The 22150-nt window shown below is 42.9% G+C and overlaps 1 protein-coding gene across 1 annotated transcript in view; it reads right to left on the minus strand.

Annotated features, from left to right (window-relative positions):
• The window catches only part of LOC135985181 (cytochrome P450 7B1), a 127142-nt gene extending 108322 nt beyond the window's left edge, over nucleotides 1–18820 (minus strand). Inside the window, exon 1 of the mRNA XM_065628224.1 lies at nucleotides 18731–18820. Within this exon, the coding sequence (XP_065484296.1) occupies nucleotides 18731–18750 (20 nt within the window). The 5' untranslated portion in view covers nucleotides 18751–18820. The remainder of the gene's footprint in view (nucleotides 1–18730) is intronic.
• Between the last annotated feature and the right edge of the window lie 3330 nt (nucleotides 18821–22150).

Consider the following 22150-nt stretch of genomic DNA (forward strand, 5'->3'; position numbering starts at 1 on the left):
AGAACCGAACCCATGAAGGTGAGATCCATCAACATCCCGCAGCAACCAGAGGTGCAGATGGTCAGGATTTCAATGACAATGGAAGGATTTCTCCTGTTAAAATCACTGACAAAACTTTATTTTGGTAGATAACAGGGACACCAGGCTCGAGGAATTTTATTTACAAAAACTATGTAAAAAAATTCCATGAAAACCAGAATAAAAAATTTTCAGTGGATCCAAGTGCTTGTTCAAGTGAGTGGAAAATCTAGGCATTTGCTGAAGCGGAGGAGAAATACATGGTAGCTGAAACTCCGTTAAATACTCTGCAAATCTATGGGTATATATTAGCAACATAATAAAACAATCCCCTCCAACTTCTGACAAAACTGAAAACATGGAAACAAAGATGTTAGTTAAACAACCCCCTTCTGGAAGAATGCTAATTAACTTTTATAGGTTACATTTTCTTGATATACCGAAATCAAAATGACACAGCCATTTGTTTTCCCTGGCAAAGTCATGCACATCACTGATTATGCAGGTTTTGAAAACTGTGTATAATACATACTACCACCTACACAACAGCACAACGCTGACATTTCAGCACAGAACATGTTGAAGCAGTATTTCTGTACTGGAAAAAAGAACAACTAACAAAGACAGTTCCTAGAAGGTATCCATCGAAGAGAAGAGAATAATGTATAAAACATGGGCCTTGAGAGCCTGAGGTTACAGATGCCTTTTACACCACATCATGTTCCCAACATAACAAATCTGGCAGAAGCGCCAGGTTGAAAATGGAAAGCAATTTCATTTTGATTTTCTGGATCAAAAAAGACTTACCAACTTCTTCCAGTAATTTTTGTGAGGCAGAGTACATTTATGGGAATTACAAACAAGTTGCCTGAATGTTTTTGTTCTATGTTCTTTCTTACTTCAAAAATGCATTAATTATTTCAGTCACTACTTTTAATAAGCCAAGATAAAATGACACTATTCTTAACACTACATCAACTATCTTCTGCTACTCCTGCGTATGAGAGAGCCTGTATTTCTCATCCATGAGAAAATCCAAATGATCCTACCTAATCGTACATGACTTCTACCCAAATAACTTTCTAATTACTCAGAAGAAATCGACACAGCATCCTTTTCTAGGGAGAGGTGTTTACTAGGTGCTCTCACACACAAAGCAGAAAAACATGGTAGACGACCCAGACCAGGAATCCCAAGTCTGGACTCACTCCTCACTGAACTCTTGACTAATGAGAATTTTTATTTCAGCGACGTCTTGTTGAAATAACAGTGATTTGAGCCCCAATGTGGCTCCATCACTGCAGGCACAGAGTGAAGACGACCGAGTGGTACCAAGCAGCAGCAAACTCGACCGCAGGTGACATGATTCAGAGATCACCAATACAGCAGACACGGAGCAGACTTCCAGCATTGCCACGGCTGCAGCAGCACAGTCATGCTGGGGGGTCAAACCACAAATCTAAAGTAAGCCAAAGACTGGTCACAGCTTGGTTCCCCAAACACAAGCTCAGTAGATCATTCGTGAACTCAAAAAACATGTTAATGTCAACACATTGATAAGAAATAAACTAACTTTAAAGGAGTTGGGCTTTGCTTCCAGTTTCACCCAAAGACTCCCAGTGCCTGAATTGATGATAGATGGTGATTGACACTAAAGAAAATGGCAACCAACATAAATCAGTTTTAAGGAAAAAAAGGAGATCTTTTTCTTTTCAAAAAGTTATTGATTGTCAGAAAGCTGTAGGCTGACAAGATCTATGTATTGACATTATTGAAAAGATATGTATCACGAAACATTAATCGATTTAGCTAAGTTTAATTTTTGACAAGAAATAGTACAGCTAAATGAATGTAAAGCTTATACCAAAATAAACACCTAAAATAGTATCTTCAGGAGTTGAACCAGAGTTAAAGGGAAAGTACTTATTTAAAAGCATCCATAACGTATCAGTTGTGGTTAATTAGTATGCTAAGATTGCAGGAATGTTTGAATCTGGTAGTAATCAAAGGATCGTTAGGATTTTCAGTCTACCATTCTCTTCTTATTGGCTGTTTCCAAAAGTTTTACCATCTATTACACCCCAGTTAAACTACCTACCCTGCACCTTTTCCACCATACATCTGGGAGTTACCTTCCCATTTGCTTACAGTCCTCTTTAATTTAGGAAAAACTATCTAGCTAAAAAAGGAACAATTTTCAAGTTGAAGTAGAAGCTGCCGGTTCAGGATTGAACATCAGGATTAGGAGAAGTGATACTCTGGATGGTAAGGAAAAAACAGAGAAGAGGACTTACACATAAATTGGGCATAAATTTGATAGCTGATGAGGCAAAAGTCCTTTCCTTTGAAAAAAATTAATTAAGCTCAGTGTGGCCCTGTCTGCAGGGCAGGACAAGGATCAGTTCCCAGGTACTGTGTCCTGTCACATACCCTCAGCGTCCGCTGGGATTTTTCCCCCAGCCTCCCTCCCTTCTCCCTTCACAGCTGGTTTCTGTGGAAAGGAACAGACGCATATTTCACAACAGAAAATGCCCATTATTTTTACTACCCACAACACTTTTTTTCTTTTGTACTAGAAGGAACTATCTTGTACTTAAGTGATCAGAACAATTTTTTTAAAATTCAGTGATAACAAACTGCAGACAGCTCTGTGCAGCCTAAGGCTACCAGAAGAGCTTCTTATGAGACAACTCACCCATAAACTTGAGATAGATTTTGTTAAAGAAGTACTATCTCCATTTACAGATGCCCAAAACAAAGTACTATAATGTTGCAAAATCTTTGTGGCTCAAAAGCCACTTTCCCACTTTTCGTGACTATGTGATTAGTTTTGTCACCACAATTACAGAAAATTCACATCTTATGTGGTCCACAGCTTGAAGACAGAAGTCCTTGACTGTGTTCTGAATCTTACGGCTTACAAATTAAAAAAGGCTGTAAAGGCTTCAGCCTTCTCAACCACCGAAACAGAATACTTTTGCTTTGTATAAGTCAATAGAATTATATCTTCCCATCTCTTTTATGAAAGAAAAATAAGCTTCAGACTGCTTTTAAAAGGTTAATATTCCAGTGGAAAACACCGGATTGGACTCATCAGCAAATGTGGTTAAGCACAAGCGTGCCAGTTTATGGGAAGAAAAATAAGGGTTGGGTTTAGCAGAGGACAGTGAATGTGCCAACTATGGTTTGCCACACACAGCTGCCAGTGTTACAGATCCAGACAGACATCTGAGAGACAAGTCATCGCTTCACAGTGTTAGGAACGTGAAAAAAAAGTTTGCTTCATGATCAGGGCCATGCGGCCATTTTACTCTCATGCAATCCATACTACTCGAATATATGTAATTTTACATATGAAAGGAAACCTAGAATCAGCCCCAGTCTTTTAAGCTCTCAACCAACATGTGTATTCAGATGGAAGTGAAAGTACTATTTCTAAATAACTTCAATTACCAACAAGAAGTGGTCTCATCCTCTACAAACTTCTAGGGGATAAAAACTGCATTCCAGACCCTGAATTGTAAACTCTTCAAGAATCAATGAATAAAGACATTTTAACTGCATCAAAACTGAGCCCTGAAATTGTTCAAAGCATAAAATTAGTACCACATTGCTCCCACCAGGAATTAGTAGCAGTGAGGTGAGGAAATACTACTGTATATTCTGTATCATACCATGGAACCAGAAATATACATTTGCCTCAGTAAGAAAGTGCCCATCTGCCAAAAAAATTGAGCTTCTGCTCAGCTTAGAAGCACAAGTCCCACTAATCACAGAATAATAGTTCAGGCTGGAAGGGCCCTTCAAAGCTCATCTTGTCCAACCCCCTGCAATGAGCAGGAACATCTTCAACTGGATCAGGTTGCTCAGAGCCCCGTCCAGCCTGGCCTTCAATGTCTCCAGGGATGGAGCATCTACCACCACTCTGGGCAACCTGGGCCTGTGGTTTACCACCCTCATTGTCAAATCAGAGGCTATGCAAAGGCTTAAAAGGAAGCCTTTGCTTCAGCAATTCACTGAATCACAACTTAAGGGAACTCTTATGAACCCAAAATACACTAAACTTTCAAGTATTATCCTTTACATGGTAAGTCACCATGCAAAGATGCGGAGATGGTGAAGGCGAGGTCCGGCAGAAGCAAAGAACTTGCACATGGTCAGGTTGTTGTCTTTTGCACCAAGATATTCGCTCCTTCCCACGTGTCCTGGTCTGCTCTACTCATCAGTAAATGCCACATGAGCAAACATGCCTCCAACAGATGCAGTAAGCTGGTTCCTCAACCAGAAAGAGCTACCACGGCATTCCTCCCTGCCCACGACGGACTGCTGGAGGGCTTCTGCAGGCACAGCAACGTTGGTGACAAGGAGGGACAAATCACAAGCCCGGCTAACGCGCCCAGGTCGGCAAAACTTCGTTCAAGATGTCACGGAGAAACTCAGTAACTGTGACTCTTGCAAAAGGACCCTTAACTACTGTGTATTTTCATCCTGCAAAGCAAAAATTAAAAGCTCACGCTGTAACAAAATCCAAAGCCGTTTCTTGGTAGAAGCAGGACCACAAACCAGAGCTCTGTTCCATTTTCAAAAGCCCAAAGCATCAGGATTTGCTATGATTTTGAACAGTTTTTCATATGCAAAAGTATTTCAGTTGTTACTGATGTGTTATGAATCACGGAAACACTAAATATACACACACGATTTACAGAACAGATTATTTCATTTGGCTATATGATAAAGCTACAGCCACCATAGAATCTCTACAGTGTGAGCAACTCTCTAAGGTAAAATCCTGGGCTTGCTGAAATTAATGAAAAACAACAACTGTCTAAAGTAAGGCCAAAAAGTCATGTCAAATATTGCAATAATACAAAGTCTGATAAGGGTCTGTTATCACATGTTTACTGCTTTAACATGAGATTAGGAGAATTAGAGGCCTAAAGGTTAGAAAATGCCAGCTGTAGTAGATATTTCATAGGGAGGAAGATAAGCACAGTAAAAAACAAAAGGGACTTGAGATAAAGAAAGAAAACAAGAATGACAGAGAAACTGCCAGAAAAATCAGGGAAGACTTAAACGCACTAATTTTTTCTTCTGTCTAAAACTGTTGAAAATCAGTTTGATCAGCCAGTCAAGAAGATTACGCTGGTGTCAGGACAATGACAGAATTATATAAATGAAGAGAATAGTGACTGCTCTAATCCCTTTCCGGGGCAAAGGACTCCTGCAGAAGGCAGGTGTTGCAGCAAAGGCAGGACGCTTTCAAGCTACTCTTGATCAAGCTGAAGGGACTACAGCATAGCTCAAGGGCAAAGTTTCAAGCTAGACAAAAAAAAAATCCCAGTGTGTCTTGATTCAACATAAACCTAGTGAAATTCACAAAAATCAATAATTACGAATTCAATGGTTCAGTACACTCCATTAGGAGTCAACATAAATTTTCTTCAAAAGTCAGAGCACAGGTCTACCTGGGACTCACAGAGGCTCTCCAAGGTACATTTGACTAACAGCTGCCATCTCACTCTTGGGGCTTGAAATTCAATCATTTTTTCTTAGGAAGTTCATAAAACCTAATACTATCTTCATGCTGAGAATAATTATATGATCCTGGGGAAAGATGAGAGCATAGGTTGATGATCAGTATACTGAGCAAGACTTGAGGAAGAAGATGGATACAAACGGATAACTGGGGGAGCTACCATGAGCCTTTGGGAAGGACAAAGTGTTGAAGTCCCTGCCCCTTGGGTCTGAGGAAGCAGCAGGCTCCTGGCATGAGCTGAGCTGTAAGAAAGCGATGATATGAGGGTGAAGTGGGATGGGGAGAGATCAGCCGCAACCAGAGGGCAGGAGGCAGGATGAAATTGCTCTTCCTGCTGCATGTTGACCGTCCTAATTTGCTCTTTCATCTCCCTACTGCTCACTGGAGATGCACTCCATCACAACCTGCTTTCAGGTTTCATCCTATCAGTTGAGAAATAAATCCCACACAAGGAGAACAGAGGGGAAATAAAGGGCAATTAGAGGCACTGGATGTTAAGGAGTCACATCTCCTGACAGCTATGTTGAGGATCCAGGTGGAATTGCCAGGTGACTTATCAACAAAAGCACTTCATTTTTTTATTGTCATTTTGTCTACAGAAAATCCCCTTACAGGTTCCAGTGTGATAAAACCAATTAGCAAAACCCACTCAAATGAAACAAAGAAAGGTCTCATTAGCTCGGCTTACCCCTGAGTACAGCAATGGGAATTCATGAGGACAGTTCCTATACAGCACAGTTAATTTTGTGAACAGTAAAATAGTAAATTGAGAAATCAGAAAAAAAAACCCCACACTCTCATACCTAGCAGAAAATGGGATGATACAAAATATAAAGCCTGCTGAAAGAGCAAAAAGTGATAAATACGGACTTTATCCTTTACTGACATAAATCTAGCATTACCCACCAGCCAGACTCTGCAGTCAGGTTACAATGATTATCGGCAGAATTGCAGTAGGGGCCAGGTTTGAATTTGCAGTAGGCACCTTGTTTGAATTACAGAACTCAATTGTGCTGCTTGCGTTTCATATACAGAGCAGTTCTGAGAAATTTTACATGCAAAGTCATGTTTATTGAGGAGGCTTTGGCAGTCCAACCCTGGAAAATGAAAGAGACGTTTATGTACTGGCTTGGAGTTAAATTCATACTTGGGCAGACAATTAACTGATCTGACCCTTCCACAATCTTGAGAAATTAACTGACTGCCATGAGCAGGAAAGACTTTCCACTACCTCGCTGCCTTTAAGGAGATGATTTGATAGTTGCCACAAAAAGTAAAAAGAAGCATCTGATACAGCAGGGCTGTAGCTATATCTGATTGGTGTGCCTGGGCCTAAATAGGATACCAGAGGTACAAGTGGTCATGGGTGTAACAGCAGAGATTTTGTCACCCAGAGCCCACTGAGAAAAGCTGTGTGTGTCCTGCACATGCGGGAATCCTTGGGCAGCCTTCACTTGGGAAGTCAGCATCACCGTAGCACATGTGGGGGTTTCCATCTTCCTGCCATCTCCAACCTTGAGGTCCTTCACTGAAAACTGAGCCTGGTATAAAGGCTTTAATTCAATGACATTCCTAACACCTCCAAGTAGCTATAAAGTTGCAACTACAAGCATGCTGTTTTGTTTTTTTTTTTCACATGGTCTGATGACAGAAACCACCTGACGTTCCAAATCGGCACATCATTATTCGTGCTGAAAACAATTACAAGAAAAATCTTCCTGGGCTTTCCTTTTGATGAAATGAACCTTATTGCTACAGTTTAAGTAGCTTTATCCCGCACATTTCTATTTTATACAGTGCATTTGAGTCTCTGGAACTGCTGAAACATAATTTGGAAGCATGAGATCACGCATATTCCTGGCTCCTAAACAGTAGTCTCAGAGGTATTATTAATAACAAGATACACTGAAATAGCATGCCAAACAAAACAAAAAAGATTTTTTTAATGCCTAAGCAAAAGAACAAAGTGTCGGTTCATCTGGTCCCATCTGAATTCTCTCTTTTTTTTATAGACAGTTAATAAAACTGGCTGCTCTTCTCCTTTTTCCTGAAGGCAAGCAAGGATGCAATGCAGAGGCACTAAGTGTAGATACATCGGTCCACACACATGTTCTTGGGGTGGGGAGAAAGGATAGACAGTAAGTTGCTTCAGTCCATACTAACTTGCCATCAAGGCACAATTAAAGATATATCAGATGAGCTTGCCAGCACCTTTAAATAGCAGTATTCCATACTTCGAACATGAGATAGCCTTGCTTGTTTTGGATGCCATCTTAGGCTATCTTTCAATCTTTTTCAGTTAAATCTTTTTGATGTGTAAAAGGACACACACATTCGCTTATGAGACTGCATTAGCTTACGAGACTTTCTTAAAGCAAAGACAGAATGGTAAGAACAACCTATGGGATAAACATTGGACTACTCATCACTCACAGGAAAAAATAAACCAAAAGCAGGACAGCTTTCCATCCACAATTTCAAGCCAAATTGTGTTTAATCACAATTTAATGTACTTGATGCAGGAGACACTGCAATGGCTTAGTCTGTGCAGGAGATAAGACTGGACAGGTCACAACTGTACTTTCTTTGACATCTGTTTGGGAGGGCCAAACATTAAGGTATGTCTGACTTCTGCAAATGAGATCATGAAGCCAAGAAGCCCAACATATCTCTGCATTGTCTATTTTAGCATCTTATCACTGCAGAGCCAATAGGAGGGGCATGCAGAGTTTTATTTTAAAGTCTTCATGACAACAGGTTTTTAAGGCTCTACATTTATTATAGCTGATGTGGTTCTATATGAGGAAGTCCACGGGTTACAAAAAAAATTCCTTTCTCTTGTAATGCCACAATATCAAGTAGGATCTAGCAGCATTTTCACTACATAGGATGCAAGAAACTAAACAGCTTACAGAAAAAAAAAATACGACTCGCTTACATATGCAAAATTCCTTTGAAGCTTAATTATAATTCTTGTATCTTAAAGCAGCAATACCAGAAATTCAGTTATCTGTTCAACCACAAACCAGACATCGCGCAAGCAGCTGTTTCCCGAGCCATGGAACACTGACATACATGGGGAAATTCTCCTGTCCTGCTGTGAACAATTCTGTGTCGCTCTTCAGCAGCAACACATAATACCCTTTAAAGCCAGGTTAAATTATGTGCAAGCCGCTAGGACAAAAACTTTAAATTACCCTCATCTGGTCCTCAGAAGGAGCTCAGGCTCTGAAGCCGGCTTGTTGCGCTTCGGGGCCTGGAAATGAATCTCCACCAGTCACAGATGCTCTGATGGCAACTGTTACCGAAAAGCTCAAACATCTTTTGTGTACCACCATGCACTTTAAGCTTAATTTCATCATCAGATACACACATCTAAGTCCTACTGTTGTCGAATCAGAATCTTTCAGACAAGAATTTGAGGTTAAAAAGTGCACCACATACAAGCCTGCTCTCCCAGTCCTTAGATTTTTCCTCTCCGTTTTGCTCAAATATCACTTCTGCAGGTTCATTGTGTTTTACAATTGGTTCTTGGGTAACTCCTGAACTGAGAGACATTTTCACTTCTCATTCAGCTACACAGCTGCTCCTTTTTAAATGGGAATCACACATGAGCATTTCAGTGTGGGCTCTGGCAACATGCCTCGCCCTCAGCTGTAGGGTTTGGAAATTTGCTATTTAAGCAAAACAGTTATCTTGCTGAAAACTAACCTAGACATCAGAAAATCTTTTAAAAATTAGAAAAAATTCCATCCAACAAGATAACAGAAGTTTTCCTAAGGAATAAGGAAGAAACACATAGTCCACTGGAAACATTTTACAAATACTGGTACCTACCAAAACAAAAGCAAACCTTCCAGAGATGCTTTTTCCGTCTTATGAAGTATTAGGTGAGTAAATATCATAGATATTGGATCCTCGGCGATTGGACTAGATGATCTTTTGAGGTCCCTTCCAATCCCTAACATTCTGTGATGCTGTGATTCCTGAACAACTGAAGGAAAAAATTACACTTTGTCATCAAGCCACCGTTTGAGCTATCTTCAGAGAAGCTTCCCAAATGTGACTCCCAAAGCTTCTCATGTTGAAAAAACAGCTGGAGAGAATTAGTACAGCTATGATCTATCACACACCAGAAGCTCTGAAGAGGAGCTATTGTAACCTAAAAAGCCATGCCAGCACTGAAGAGGAAAATGTGGAGCAGTACTTCCCAGCTTGAGAAGTGATGAACAACACTACTGTAGCATCAGTTGAGTGGACCAGTACTGGAAGTCGCACAAATTCTCTCCAAGGAGATACCAGCAATTGTCCTTCCTTCGGTAAGCATCCTGCTTTTGTTAACCAGATTGAATGAGAGTATCTGAAAATACTTTAATTTTCCTTGGGGCCCTATTAGAAAGTCAGAGACCACCTCTCTGAAGCCTTCAGAGACTACAGTATTACACCATGACAAAGGGGAAAACCTACCCTTCTGCTGAAAGAAAAAGTACAAAACCACTGAAATACTGACTTCTCAGGAACTTCATCACCAATTCTCCGTCAATTCTGTCTACCGTGCTTTAACAGCAGCAGTTTCTCTTGTTAAGGAATATACAGGTTCCCTTTTTTTTTTTTTTAAGTAATCACTGTTAGAGCTAATAATTGCAAAACTTCTGCATTCTCACAGTCCTGAAACGAGACCATCATTTTTCGCTAAATACCATGTCGCTATAAAAAGTAATGAAAATGCGGCAATTTTCTATGATCATTTTTTCAATGTACCATTCAAAAAATTCACATTTTGTTCAATCTTTTTAGGTAAGGCAAGTGACATAAGAATTTGTAATGACCGCTCAGGAAAAATCTGGGCATGGGCGTCCTGAGAAGCAAGGAATCAGGGTGAGGAAAGCACCGGCTAGTGAGTGGATTGCTGATTTTTCTGGAGGGTCACAAGAAATCAGAAAGGTAACCAGACTTTGTACGATCTCTTAGCCATCAGTAGCAGATTGACTCATGCGAACAAGAACTCCACAGGTGCTGAGTGAGGCTGTCAGCAAGCGACACGAGTATAGCTTGTGACAAATGTGCACAGGGTCTCTGACAGGTCCCTGGGATGCCATGGACCAGGAAGGAGATGGTTCTTCAACTTTCCACTACGGATATGAGCCCGGAACGTGCAGCACTGCAATCTGGGTTTTCACTGCAGTGCCAGGAAGGGACAGCTGTGTAACAGAGAGGACACTCCTCTAACATCCCATTTTAGCTTCATTTTGCTCATCTGTTCTTCCTTCATGTCCCTCCACAGGGCTTGAGCAGGCCACCATGTCAGGACGCCGTGCAATACTCTTCCAAATCATCAGGGATGCATCTGTTGCATTCAGCTAGAACCTCCTACCGTCAGGCCTGCAGTATGAGGGAGAACTTTTTGTTAAAGAACATAAGAATATTGCTTAGAAAACTACAAGATGAAATCACAAGAAGCACAACCATACCATTTTTCTGCTGATTTGAATTACGAATAGAAAGTACGAGCAGTTAAGAGGAAACAAGATATGTTCTACACGAGAGCCAAGATTTTTTTTCCTGACATGTGCCAAACAAGGAGAAGAAACAGAAGAATCTGGCACCATTAAAAACAGTTTGTGGAGAAAGGCACTGAATATCTACAGCCAAGCTCCATGTGGTTTGTAAAGAGGAAACTTTTGTTTTATGGGACTCTCAGTCAGCCAAAATTCTCCCAGACGGCGTGCAAATGGATATTAGCCTAAAAACCTACACGCATCTTGTAGAAGGATCAGTAAATGGCGGGGAAAGAAAAGGAACACTACCGAAGTTTTAAATTAGAATTCAAAATCTGCCTCATCGTTGAAAAAGTTAGTTTACCAGACAGCTATAATGTCATATATGGTAAGTGTGTTGGAAAGAAAATGCAGCAAGTTAAAGCAGAAAACTAGAAGTCAGGAAAATGAGTTCCAGCCCAGGCTCCACTACCAAGTAGCTCTATAAAACTTGGATAAAAAAGACTGCCAACTTAAATGTGAGATTTTCCTTAACTTCATATAGTGTATTAACATTGCACTTATGCTGTTTCTTTTAGCTTCTATATTTCCCCCACTCCTTGGCATCACTATCCACTAAGTTAAATAAGTGACTAGATGCAGTACTGAGAATGATTATATTACTATACCAAAACAAGCTCTGCCCAGCTTCTTCATCAAAATACTTGACTGAAAAATTCCCAAACAGTTTTATATGGGACTCTAATTCTCATAACTGAGCAAAATATTAAAGTGGCTGACATGATCCAACAGCTCAGCTGAATATTGCCATTAAATGTGTCATTTCTGTCTTAAAACTGTAACTGGAACTTGTACTTCAGCAAACAGGAGAAATGGAATGGGCAGGCAACAGTTCCTCAGCAAAAGCTGAGTGGTTATACCATGGGATAATTTTTTTCGTCTTCTCTGGCAACTGAGCACCATGTGAAGCATTTGGCTACGTTACGTGTAAATCAAGAGGAGCCCACATTGAACTCTGATTTACAGCAGAAGAACTGAGGCATAGTCCGCAGGCAAGACTGCAAGCTCGGGGAGCATCCAGTGCCTGCATCCCTTCTTGTGGGCCCAGGTAGCTCTGCGGGTCGTACTCATCTTCCTGCAGTCACCTGACAATGTAGATCTCTATTTATATCACCAACAATTAAAACACACCAGGTGCCAAATTTCACCATCATGCTTAAAGGAGAAGTAGTTAATATCTCCTGTAAGACGATAACAGGATTAAGATTTGCCCCTTTGTGTCTGCCTTCACACCAGCCTTTATATTTAACATTTCAGCTAAGGTTTGCCAACTAGCTTGCTTTCCTCCTCTAAATATAGTAGTAAGCATGAAGCTCATTTTTGAAGCAGTCTGTATTTGCTTGTGTTCTCCTCATTCACACCTTCAGGACTATCAACTTAAGAGGAGGAGCAGAAGGGTTAATCTCTCAGTACTTTCTGTAAGCTCTGTGCATTTGTGCACAGTGCTCTAGATGGATGCTCCATGCTTCATATTGCACTGGAATAATAAAAAGAGCAGAAAGCAATTCCATTTAATTCTTGCCCTTTAATTTTATTTCCTCCAAAGAACAATGAAAACAAGAAAGCAAAACCAAGCACTTCAAGAGTAAAAAAGAATTACAGGCATTTTTCACAAAAACACTGGAAGGAAAAACCACTGTAAAAGTATAGACCATTGTTATTTCAGTGAGAAACCTGAAGCTAGCAGTTCTTATTGCCACTAAAAATATCTCCACCCCACACACACATACGTTTACCAAGATGGCATCTACTGATGGGTTTTGGATGCTAATCAAGACCAGACCAGGTACAAACTAAAGCTGAACAACCCCCAACAAAGTAGGTCAAGAAAATTGGGAGGGAAGGGAAACTGTTGCTAGGTGGCAGTGTACCTTAAGCAAAGAATACTGTAAATCATAGACTATTGGAAAAGTTTGTTATCTGCTAAAAGAGGTGACATCTCCAGTGTCATCTTCAGAGCCTTGGTAGGAAGCAGATCCCAAGATGTACATGATACCCAGACTACATATCAGAAGGATGAGAAGCAGCACTGGAAAAAAAAAAAAAGAAAAAGAAAAACCTGCCTTGAGCCTTCCTATCGTGCAAGACCCACAACTTAATGGCTCTCCAAGTCTGTTAGTGCTGTAAGAGAACCCAAAAGCCAGTGAACTGAGTCCTGTACATCTTGAGAAGGCTACGGTTTCACTTACTTCATTTTATTCGACCTTCTTGAAGCTCTTACAAGAAGAAGCATGCAGAGAAATAAGCTCTCACCATATCTTGGCACAGCAGTGAACAGTTGACAGAAAACCCAAGTGTGGTGGTGAGAAAGAAAGGTTTTTTAAGGCTACTTAAGAAACAGAACTGTTACTTTTCTGCCTTAAACAGTTTCAGTCTTCAGTCCTAATCTTTTCCGAGTGGAGCAATGGTGGACAATGACATTAAACAAACGGAGGTCATGAAAACCCATGCATTCTCTAGAACTCCAACCAAAAGGATGGAGAAAAGGCCCCTGTAGAAAGTCAAGGTAAGAAGGGAGAGGCTGGATTTTTCTAGTATCCTTCTATCTGTCCTTCCTGATGTTCCCTCCAACAGAAAACTACCTTAACATATTGCCTAAATTAGCAGAAGTGGTAAAAAAGACAGGCTGATGACATCTTGTGAACTACAATTCGCTTGGTAAGAGAGCTGTTAGCAAGCTCACAGCTTGTCACAGAGAAGGATAAGATGTTCTTGAAGGCAAAGATGAAATCTATATTTTTTTTTCAACAATATCTATCTGGGTTCAAGAGAGCAATTTTTTGGAAAAGTATCTTAGATTAATGCGATTGTATAGACTGGAGGTATTTTAGAGGACTGAATAAAGGAGAAAAATGAAAGGCACTTTGCTCCAACAAGGCTTTAAACCTGTAACTCAGGCCATAGCAAAATCTCTTCTGAGAAATGTATCAAGTAGTTCCTCTTATGTTGATTTTAATCTACTATTATGCCATGTTCTGACACATTAGAAACTGGTCAGAAATAATACATTAGAATGTATGTGCCACGTCTAGCCCAGCATGGGAATTCCTATACTGCTGTACAGTAAAACACACACAGGTTACACGTGCCACATATCACATAATTCCCCGAAGCAATCTTGACTGTGAAGCCCATTCGTAATAATTAAAATACCAATCTTGCCAACCTATAGAGTTGCAGAGTGAGTAATTTTTACAAACCACTTCATCAGTGTAGCTCGCACAGGACATGTGTTAACTTTCCAAGCAGACATAAACTTCTTATGAGTATTTCCAGGTTGGGTTTCTATCTTCTTTATCTGACAAACTTTGGGATGCAACCCTCAGGACTGCAGGAACCAATTTCGACGGATAAATACGGATGCAACAATCTGTGTTCCACTTCTCTCCACTGTCCCCTTTCCCAAGCTGGTGGTTTTAATTTGTGGTCAGCCTGAGCCTCTTCCTCTTCCTGGTAGTTTGCAGCATCCGCCCCGCAAGGAGGGAGGCAGAGAGCATCCCAGCCTCACCCCCAAATTGCTGGTTACAATTTATGATCACTTTCAGGCATGGACATGCAATAAACACTAGCAGGCAAAAAATAAGCATCAATTTGAGCAAGAAAAGGTGGCACAGTACCACATTGACAGCAGCCACCAGGAGCCAACCCCTGCTGGTCTGGAGGGCCCTTCCCTGGCTCTGGCAGCGTTACTGCTGGGAGACGGGCAGGAGCTGGCTTCACCTGCCATCTCACCTGTGCACGGCTTGTGGAAAAACAGTTTGAAATCAGAAATAAAAACCATAAAGCTGGGGCAGACTTAGTCACTTTATGAAAACGAAAGAGAATCATATGTACAATTTCCAGGTTAGGAAGTCACCAGATTTTGACATAGCAGAAATACTTCCGTGTGGAGGCACAAAGGACGAGAAAATACATTCCCCAGCAAACAGCCCAGACAGGCTTTTCTTCATTAACCAGTAAGAGGCAGATCTTTCTGTAGCATGCAGAAGGCACCAAGCCTCATCTGACACTGAAGTTTAACTCAAAATAAAATTTTCTGTGATTAAAGAAACTTTTGTTCTACTTGTGTTTCTTCACCATCTGTGATACGAAACCTGGCAAAGACTCCAATTAGCTTCCGTTGTGTTATTACTGCCACCAGCACTCAAATGATAAACATTTATACAAAAGGAAATTCCTCTTCCTTTCTTTGCTGTCTCTGAAGAGTAATGCAAATACTTCAATAAGAAAACCTCTACTGAACTCACCCTGAAACCTTGTAACACCAGATTACACCAACTGCACTACAGAAAAAGGCAATACAACACCTCTTCTGACAAAATCTTCTCTCCAGTAACGAGCACTCAGACTGAGAGGAAATGAAGCAGAAGCACCTCACACCAAGAAAGGCAAAACCCTGCAACATCTGCTTAAGGAACATCTGGCATGGATTTGGAGAGTTTTCTTCTCTGGGACATACAAACCCTCGTTACGCTCCCAGACACGTAACTCTCAGAGACACACTGATGGTTTGTGCCTCACCTCAAGTCAAGCAGGACAGAGGCATCACCTGGCAAAACAAACCTGCCAAACTTGCAAGAGCAAATTAGCACTCAGTGGTGTATTATTTACTTACTTAAACTCTTATATACACACACATTTGACTACTGTTGCTACCCTAGATGGAACCCATGCATAGTTGTGGTTAAGATATTAAATTTGGTTATTCTGGTAAAGTTTATCTTGGTATCTTAAACACAACAAACAGTCCCCTTATACAGAGCTTGCACACTGGTACAAGTATACCAACATTAGGGCAGCATATAAGTTTCTATAAAAACATGTGCATAGGTGAAGTAGCAACATTATTTTCTAGCGTGGGCAAGCTCTAGAAAACCCAAATTATTTGTGTTTCTGTCCAAACAGGTATGATCCATGATCAGGAGTACAACCTTGACTTTGGCATGTATTCACACAGTAATTTGCCAACAGTCCATAGGTCAACATGTTCCCAAATAGTTCCTGAGCAGGAGGTGGGAGGGGTAGCCCCACCTGCTGCTGGGTTTGTTAGATTCAAACAGAAGAAAGGGGAAGAAGACAACTGACATGTAGAGGTCACACAGGGATGGATAAACAGGTAAGGGTCAGATAAGCAATCAGAGATCACAAACTTGCACCAAATCTGAGGAGCATGAACTAAGCTTTATCCCCATTTTTTAATCCACTGCACCCTTAGCATGGCTTTTCTTCTGCAGATCAGAAATGGCTGCTGAAGGCAGCCAGGCTACTGCTTGGCATCTCTCAAGACCATGCACAATTTCTTTTATGCTAAAAAAGTAAGTAATAGTTGCACATTTCACTGGCACAAGATAGCACCTCTGCACCAGCACCTTATGCTTAAGGCTGTACTACACCTAGGTTGATGGATTTTTCCACTTTTTATCTCCAGCTGCTTGCACTCTGGTGCTTTGCACACGTGTTTGAGAAACAACACAGGATTTAAAGACATAGTTTATTAATTGAACAGCAGTTTGCTTTTTAGGGCAAGACAGTATGCCTTCTTGTTGAGGCCTCCTGTATAATATTATTCTGTTTTGGCACGAATGTCCGAACAATTTTGCTATAGACTCTAAAGAGCTGACTTAAAAAACTCTACAGCCACGAGGGTTATGAAAATAATTCAAAATGGGTTATTTTAACCTTTTTGCCTACCACTCACATCTGGTTGAAAACTTAACAGCAAGAGTTTTGCCTGTTTCCACTTCTAACAAAACTTCAGCCTATTACAATTCTACTAGAATTTCTACAAGTAACAGGCACAATCTTAAAATATAGCTGAGCCAGTAGAAGACCTTCTAGCCTTAAAATTACACACAACGCCATTTGGCCTATGTCCTTACTGCTCCCCTTTTGTCTTCTGTGCTGACCTCCTTTAGGAAGCCAAACTTTTAGAAAACAAAAACTATAAAGAAAAGCATATAGTTTTTTGCTGGTTTAACTCCCAGAAGCAGCTCACAGGGGGTCAGATAAGCAACAGGGAGGACGAAGAGGAGTGACCAGTCTGGCAGCAGCAATCCATTCGGTAAACCGAGCTGAAACATAAAGCTGCATCCTGAACTACTCTGTCAAGCAGTTTGTCTTATGAGATGACCTCAGCTGAACACTGGAATGGATGTCTTCCACTTCAGGGATGGATTGGGCTCTCTAACTCGAATCGCATTAATAATGATTCCAAGACAGATATTGTGGAAATAATCCATCTCTGTTTACAGTCAGTGACCAGATGTCTTCTGGGATTAAACCAAGAATTTTCCCTGTTTTTCTCTGTTGATTCATTCACTCTATACATGGTCCCAAAGTTAGGGTTATTTGCCTAAAAACTGTCAGACTGACTTTCTGATCCTTTTTTACAGGCTAGTACTGCAACTTCTTTTTTCGCATTTGTTTGTCTACACCTTCCAAAAGTAACTTTCAATGATTAGGAAAAGTAATGGTTCGCTATTCAGAATTAAATTTAATATTTGCAATGTGTTTTATCATGTGATTGGAAAAAAAAATAACCACACAATACAGTGAATACAGATCCCTCCCCTTCTTCACTCCTCCTTCACCAAGTCTTTACACACATTTATTCATCAGCTGTCGAACAGACACTGAGAAGCCTCAAGCATTGGCAACACAAGTGAAAAATACCCAGGAAAAGGTTCGCTATATATAAAGAAACAGGTGTTGTCCAAAAATATAAAGAATGGTTCCGGACAGTACTGCTTTCCCTCAAAAAAATGCAACTTCAAGTGTCCCAAAGTATGCGTGTGCCTTCTGTGAAGCTTTAAATCGTACAGATGAAAGGAACTAAAGGCAATACTGTGAGGGGCACTGACAAAAGTCACCGAAATGTCCACGACACGAGTTCTACTGGCTTTGCTAACGCCACTGCCGGCTACTCATCACGGAGACAAGTGGCAGCGGAGAGTCTGGGCTGCAACCCAGCAAGAGTACCTGTCACCCTTGCCTCGGTAGATGAAGTCAGTGCACCTTGGGAACCTTGTCAAGTGCTGCACCTTCATACGTGCAACGTACGGCGCAGGAGGAGCACTCAGGTTTTTAGCCAGCATGAGGGTCGCTGCCAGGGGCCAGGCTGTGTGCCTCGTGCCCCCCTTGTTTGGCAGCACGGGCTCCCACGCACCCACGGAAGGCGACACGCGCTTGCCGGGCGCCCCGAGCACCCACGTGCGAGCGGCGGCCCCCGCACAGCGCCCAGGAGCGCAGCCGCCGCCCGCAGCCCCGCACCGCCCCGGCCCTCCCCCGCCTCCGGCCGCGGCGCCGCAGCGGAGCGTCGCGTCGCGCCACCGGAGCCCCGCCGAGCGGCGCCCGCCGGGGGCTCCGCGGCCCCCGCGCTCGCCCCCTCCGCAACCGGGGGCCGCCGGCCGCCATCCCCCGGGGCCCCACCGCCCCCGGCCCGGCGGGGCGGCGGCGGCGGCGCCGGGCGCTGATAGGGCTTCCCGGCGCGGAGGGGCGGGCAGAGGGACGCGCGGCCCAATGCGCGGCTCGGCGGCGCGACTCCCGCCTCGCAGCCCCGCTCCCCCGGCGCGGCCGTGCAGGAATGCGGCGGCAGCCCGTCGCCCCGCCGCCCCGGTACCTTTTCCTCCTGCAGAGCATGCATACGGCCCAGAGCAGCAGCGCGGCGGCGGCCGCCCCGCCGTAGGTGCGGAGCTGCAGCGCGTCGGGGCCCATGCCGGCAGAGCCCGCCTCGGTGGCCGCTGCTGCCTCGCCGCCGCCCGGGAGCAAAGTTTCGCCCGTCCCCCGGCTCCCTGCAGGAGAGGCGCCCGGCCCGCCGGCCCTCCCCGCCCACCCCGAGCCCAGGGGGCTGGGTTTGGCTGCTCGGAGCCCGACTTGGCGAGCGGGCCCGGTGCGACCCGGCCGGCTCCTCCCCGAGGAGCGACCGGCGCGGGGAGGGTCGCGCCTGCCCGCCCCGGCGGCGGAGGGGAAGCGCCGGCCTTCGCTGTGCGGGGCACGGCTGGGATCCGGCGGAGAGGTCCCAGGACGGAGATCGGGGCGGGGGGTCCAAGGGCGTCCGGCTGCGCCGGTAAACGGCCCCCGGCCGCCGATCCCCTGCAACCCTCTCCGCAGCCCGGGACGGGCTCGGTGCCCCCAGAGACTCGGCTGCCCGAGCAGCGACGGCGGGTCCCCAGTGCGAGAGGTGCCAAGCTTGAGCAGGTGGCGGCTCTGGCAGCCCTGTCGTCTCCGCTTGGTTTTGGTACAAACACCCGGTTGAGTCCCCTGCTTAAAAAGCAAGACAACACCCCTCAGCTTCATAAAACTTCACCTGCAGTAGGATAAGCTAGACGTGAACAGTGAAGGTTGGCTTTTGATGCTGTGCTGTGTGAGAAAAAGCCAGGTCCAGTCCCCAAGGTAGCACTTCACTCCTCCCAGTCCCACCGTGCCAGCCCTTCTGGTGTGTTACAGAGAGGACGAGGCGAGAAACCAAAAACTGAGGACACGGAGAGATCCCCAGCTTGAGGAAGCAGGATGGGGCGGAGTGGAGGCAGTTTGGTGCTCCGTGGCTGGGCAGGAGGCTAACAAAATAGCGGACCAACAGCAGTACCTCATAGCTCGGCTGCCATTTGGTACAAGGTGCACTGAGAAACATTGCTGTGATGTCAGATACCATTTAATGCAAATTCATATTGAGTAAGATGCTGTAGGTTCTGGAATCGTGATTTGATTGAATGCTACCAGACAGAATTTCACATACCTTACTCATTCTCGGCTGTCTGTGGTATTACGAAATAGTTTTTCACTGTATTTGGTGGTTTATACATTCCTTTCATCTTGGAAAAAGTCATAGAACACTCAGTTTTCTGAATTGCCCCGTTTTAAGTTTCCTCTGAATTGTAGATACCCAAATGTGTCTTAGCAGATCAAAAGGCCAGTTAGCTAAAAAGCCGTCCTGACTTCAGCAGATCTCGTCATTTTTAGAGGCCTGACTCACATCTGAGGTTTGCAATTGGCAGCGCTGTGTGTCTTCTTCCTCAGACGTTCCTGTTAATTTCAGTGAAATACTCAAAAATGCCATTGTATTAATCAGAGAACATCTAATTCATGTGTCTCACACTAAAGTGTCTCAGGATCTGCTTGCTACTGCTTAAAACCATCAGCTGTGCCTCCAGAGATAAAAAAATCAGACACCCTTATTGTGCAATACAGCACACTGAGGGGAACCATAAGAGAAACCAATGTTTTACCCGTAGCTCTACAGGGCTTTTTTGCAGGGAACTGTATTTGAAATCCCCAGCTTGGGAATCCCAAGGGGTTTCTTAGCTACCAATCCTGTTAGCTACCAACCTTAGCTACCAATTCCTGGAAAAATAGTAGTTTAGAACTGTAAGGCATTACACAGTGTAAAATATTACTCATTTTACAAGTGACCTCTGCTGTGATAATTGAGTGTTTCACTTCAGTATAATGAGAAGTGTTCACATACAATTAAATAGCTGTGTCAGATAGAGTAATCCCTTATCCTGATTTGAACTATCGAAACCTTGAGAAGATCGCTGTAGTTCTGGCAGAGGGCATGAAGAGGGTTACAACAATACTTTTTTTTTTATTTGCACTGTTTGTACCTAAGTTACTGTCTCGGATCAATTGCAGATGAAAAATCGCACCACCACACACCAAAAAACACCAGACCATGAGCAAGCCTGTGTTATTTTAAAATACAGCGAACGCGGCCTGAAAGATCCTAAGTACCCTGAAAGTGCTCTATACTTTTCTGTTTCAATCCTTTAAAAAGCCCGAGAGGATGCATTAATTTCTCCTCAGCTAGTAAAGGAACCTCAAAGAGTTGACAGCCCAAACCTTTTGAAGTTTGGTGTCGTATATATAGTATGAACTACCTTGGTGCAGATCCAGCTGGGTGGTATTTGCACATAACGTACAAAATACAAGTTATAATACAGGGTGTTTCAAAAAGATGGACCAAACTTGCTTTGAAATTGAGTCCATCTTTTTAAAACACTCCGGAGATGTGTCTGTACATACTGGCATCTCAGCTAACTGGGGAAAGAGGGTCAGGGTGAATAGTCCCTTTTAACATAGCTGTAGCAGAAAAGAGTAAATTTATTTCATTTTCTGGAGGTGCAAGCCTAATCTCATAGTGATACGGTCTCATGTTGAAAAATGACTCTTAAGAATTGGAGGGGTTTTCAGTTTTAAGCTGATCTTCATGAAGCTCTCACTGTAGCACAGACATAAGTGAGGAGGAAGAATGCAAATGCTGTTATATTTGGAAAAAGGATAATGCTACTCTCCAGCTGGGTACAACTGCGTCCAGTTGTTATTTGTACTGGTGGGGTGTAATTGCTGTTTTCCCCTGACAGCAGTATTGGCTCCTTGGTGAATTTTTAAAGTGCAGTCCCTGTGCTTAGAAAGCTGCTAGAAACAACTGCAGGCTGGAGAGAGGTGAAGGCATTTGCAGATATATACTGCAGCCGGGGGGAGGGATGGAGAAGTCATAAGCTAAGCTTTGAGGGCTTTTCAGTTGGGAGACACCAAAGATTTTAGAGAGGTTCTTAATAGCATGGTAGTACGCCTAGATAGATAGATAGATAGATGCTCGGTTACATTTCTCCTGTTTAAATTGTGAACATTCTGTACATATGCTACAGTTCAAAATGCATACTGTGTGTATGTTTCATACTGCCAATGTTGTAAGATGATATAGATCATATTTTTTTGTCTTATGAAAATGCAGAAGACTCAAAATAAACTTCGAACAGTATATACTGCAATCTGTACTGTATGTTACACATCAGAGTGTGATTTTGCTATATGCAGCACATGGACAAATGCCTGTTCTACTGGGTAGCTTTAGTGTGCACAAGAATTTAAACTCCTAGGCTTAGACAAGAGCAGATTTTCTATCACTGAAACACCGGTGAGATATGTGTTATAAGCGGTTTCAGGAACAAGGCTTATTTTTCTGCTTGCCCAGCACTACTCATTCTAAGGCTATTTTCAACAGCTTATAGCTTTGCTCTGCTGTAACCATTGCAGTTGC

This window comes from Caloenas nicobarica, chromosome 2 (assembly GCF_036013445.1).
Source record: "Caloenas nicobarica isolate bCalNic1 chromosome 2, bCalNic1.hap1, whole genome shotgun sequence".
NCBI lineage: Eukaryota > Metazoa > Chordata > Aves > Columbiformes > Columbidae > Caloenas > Caloenas nicobarica.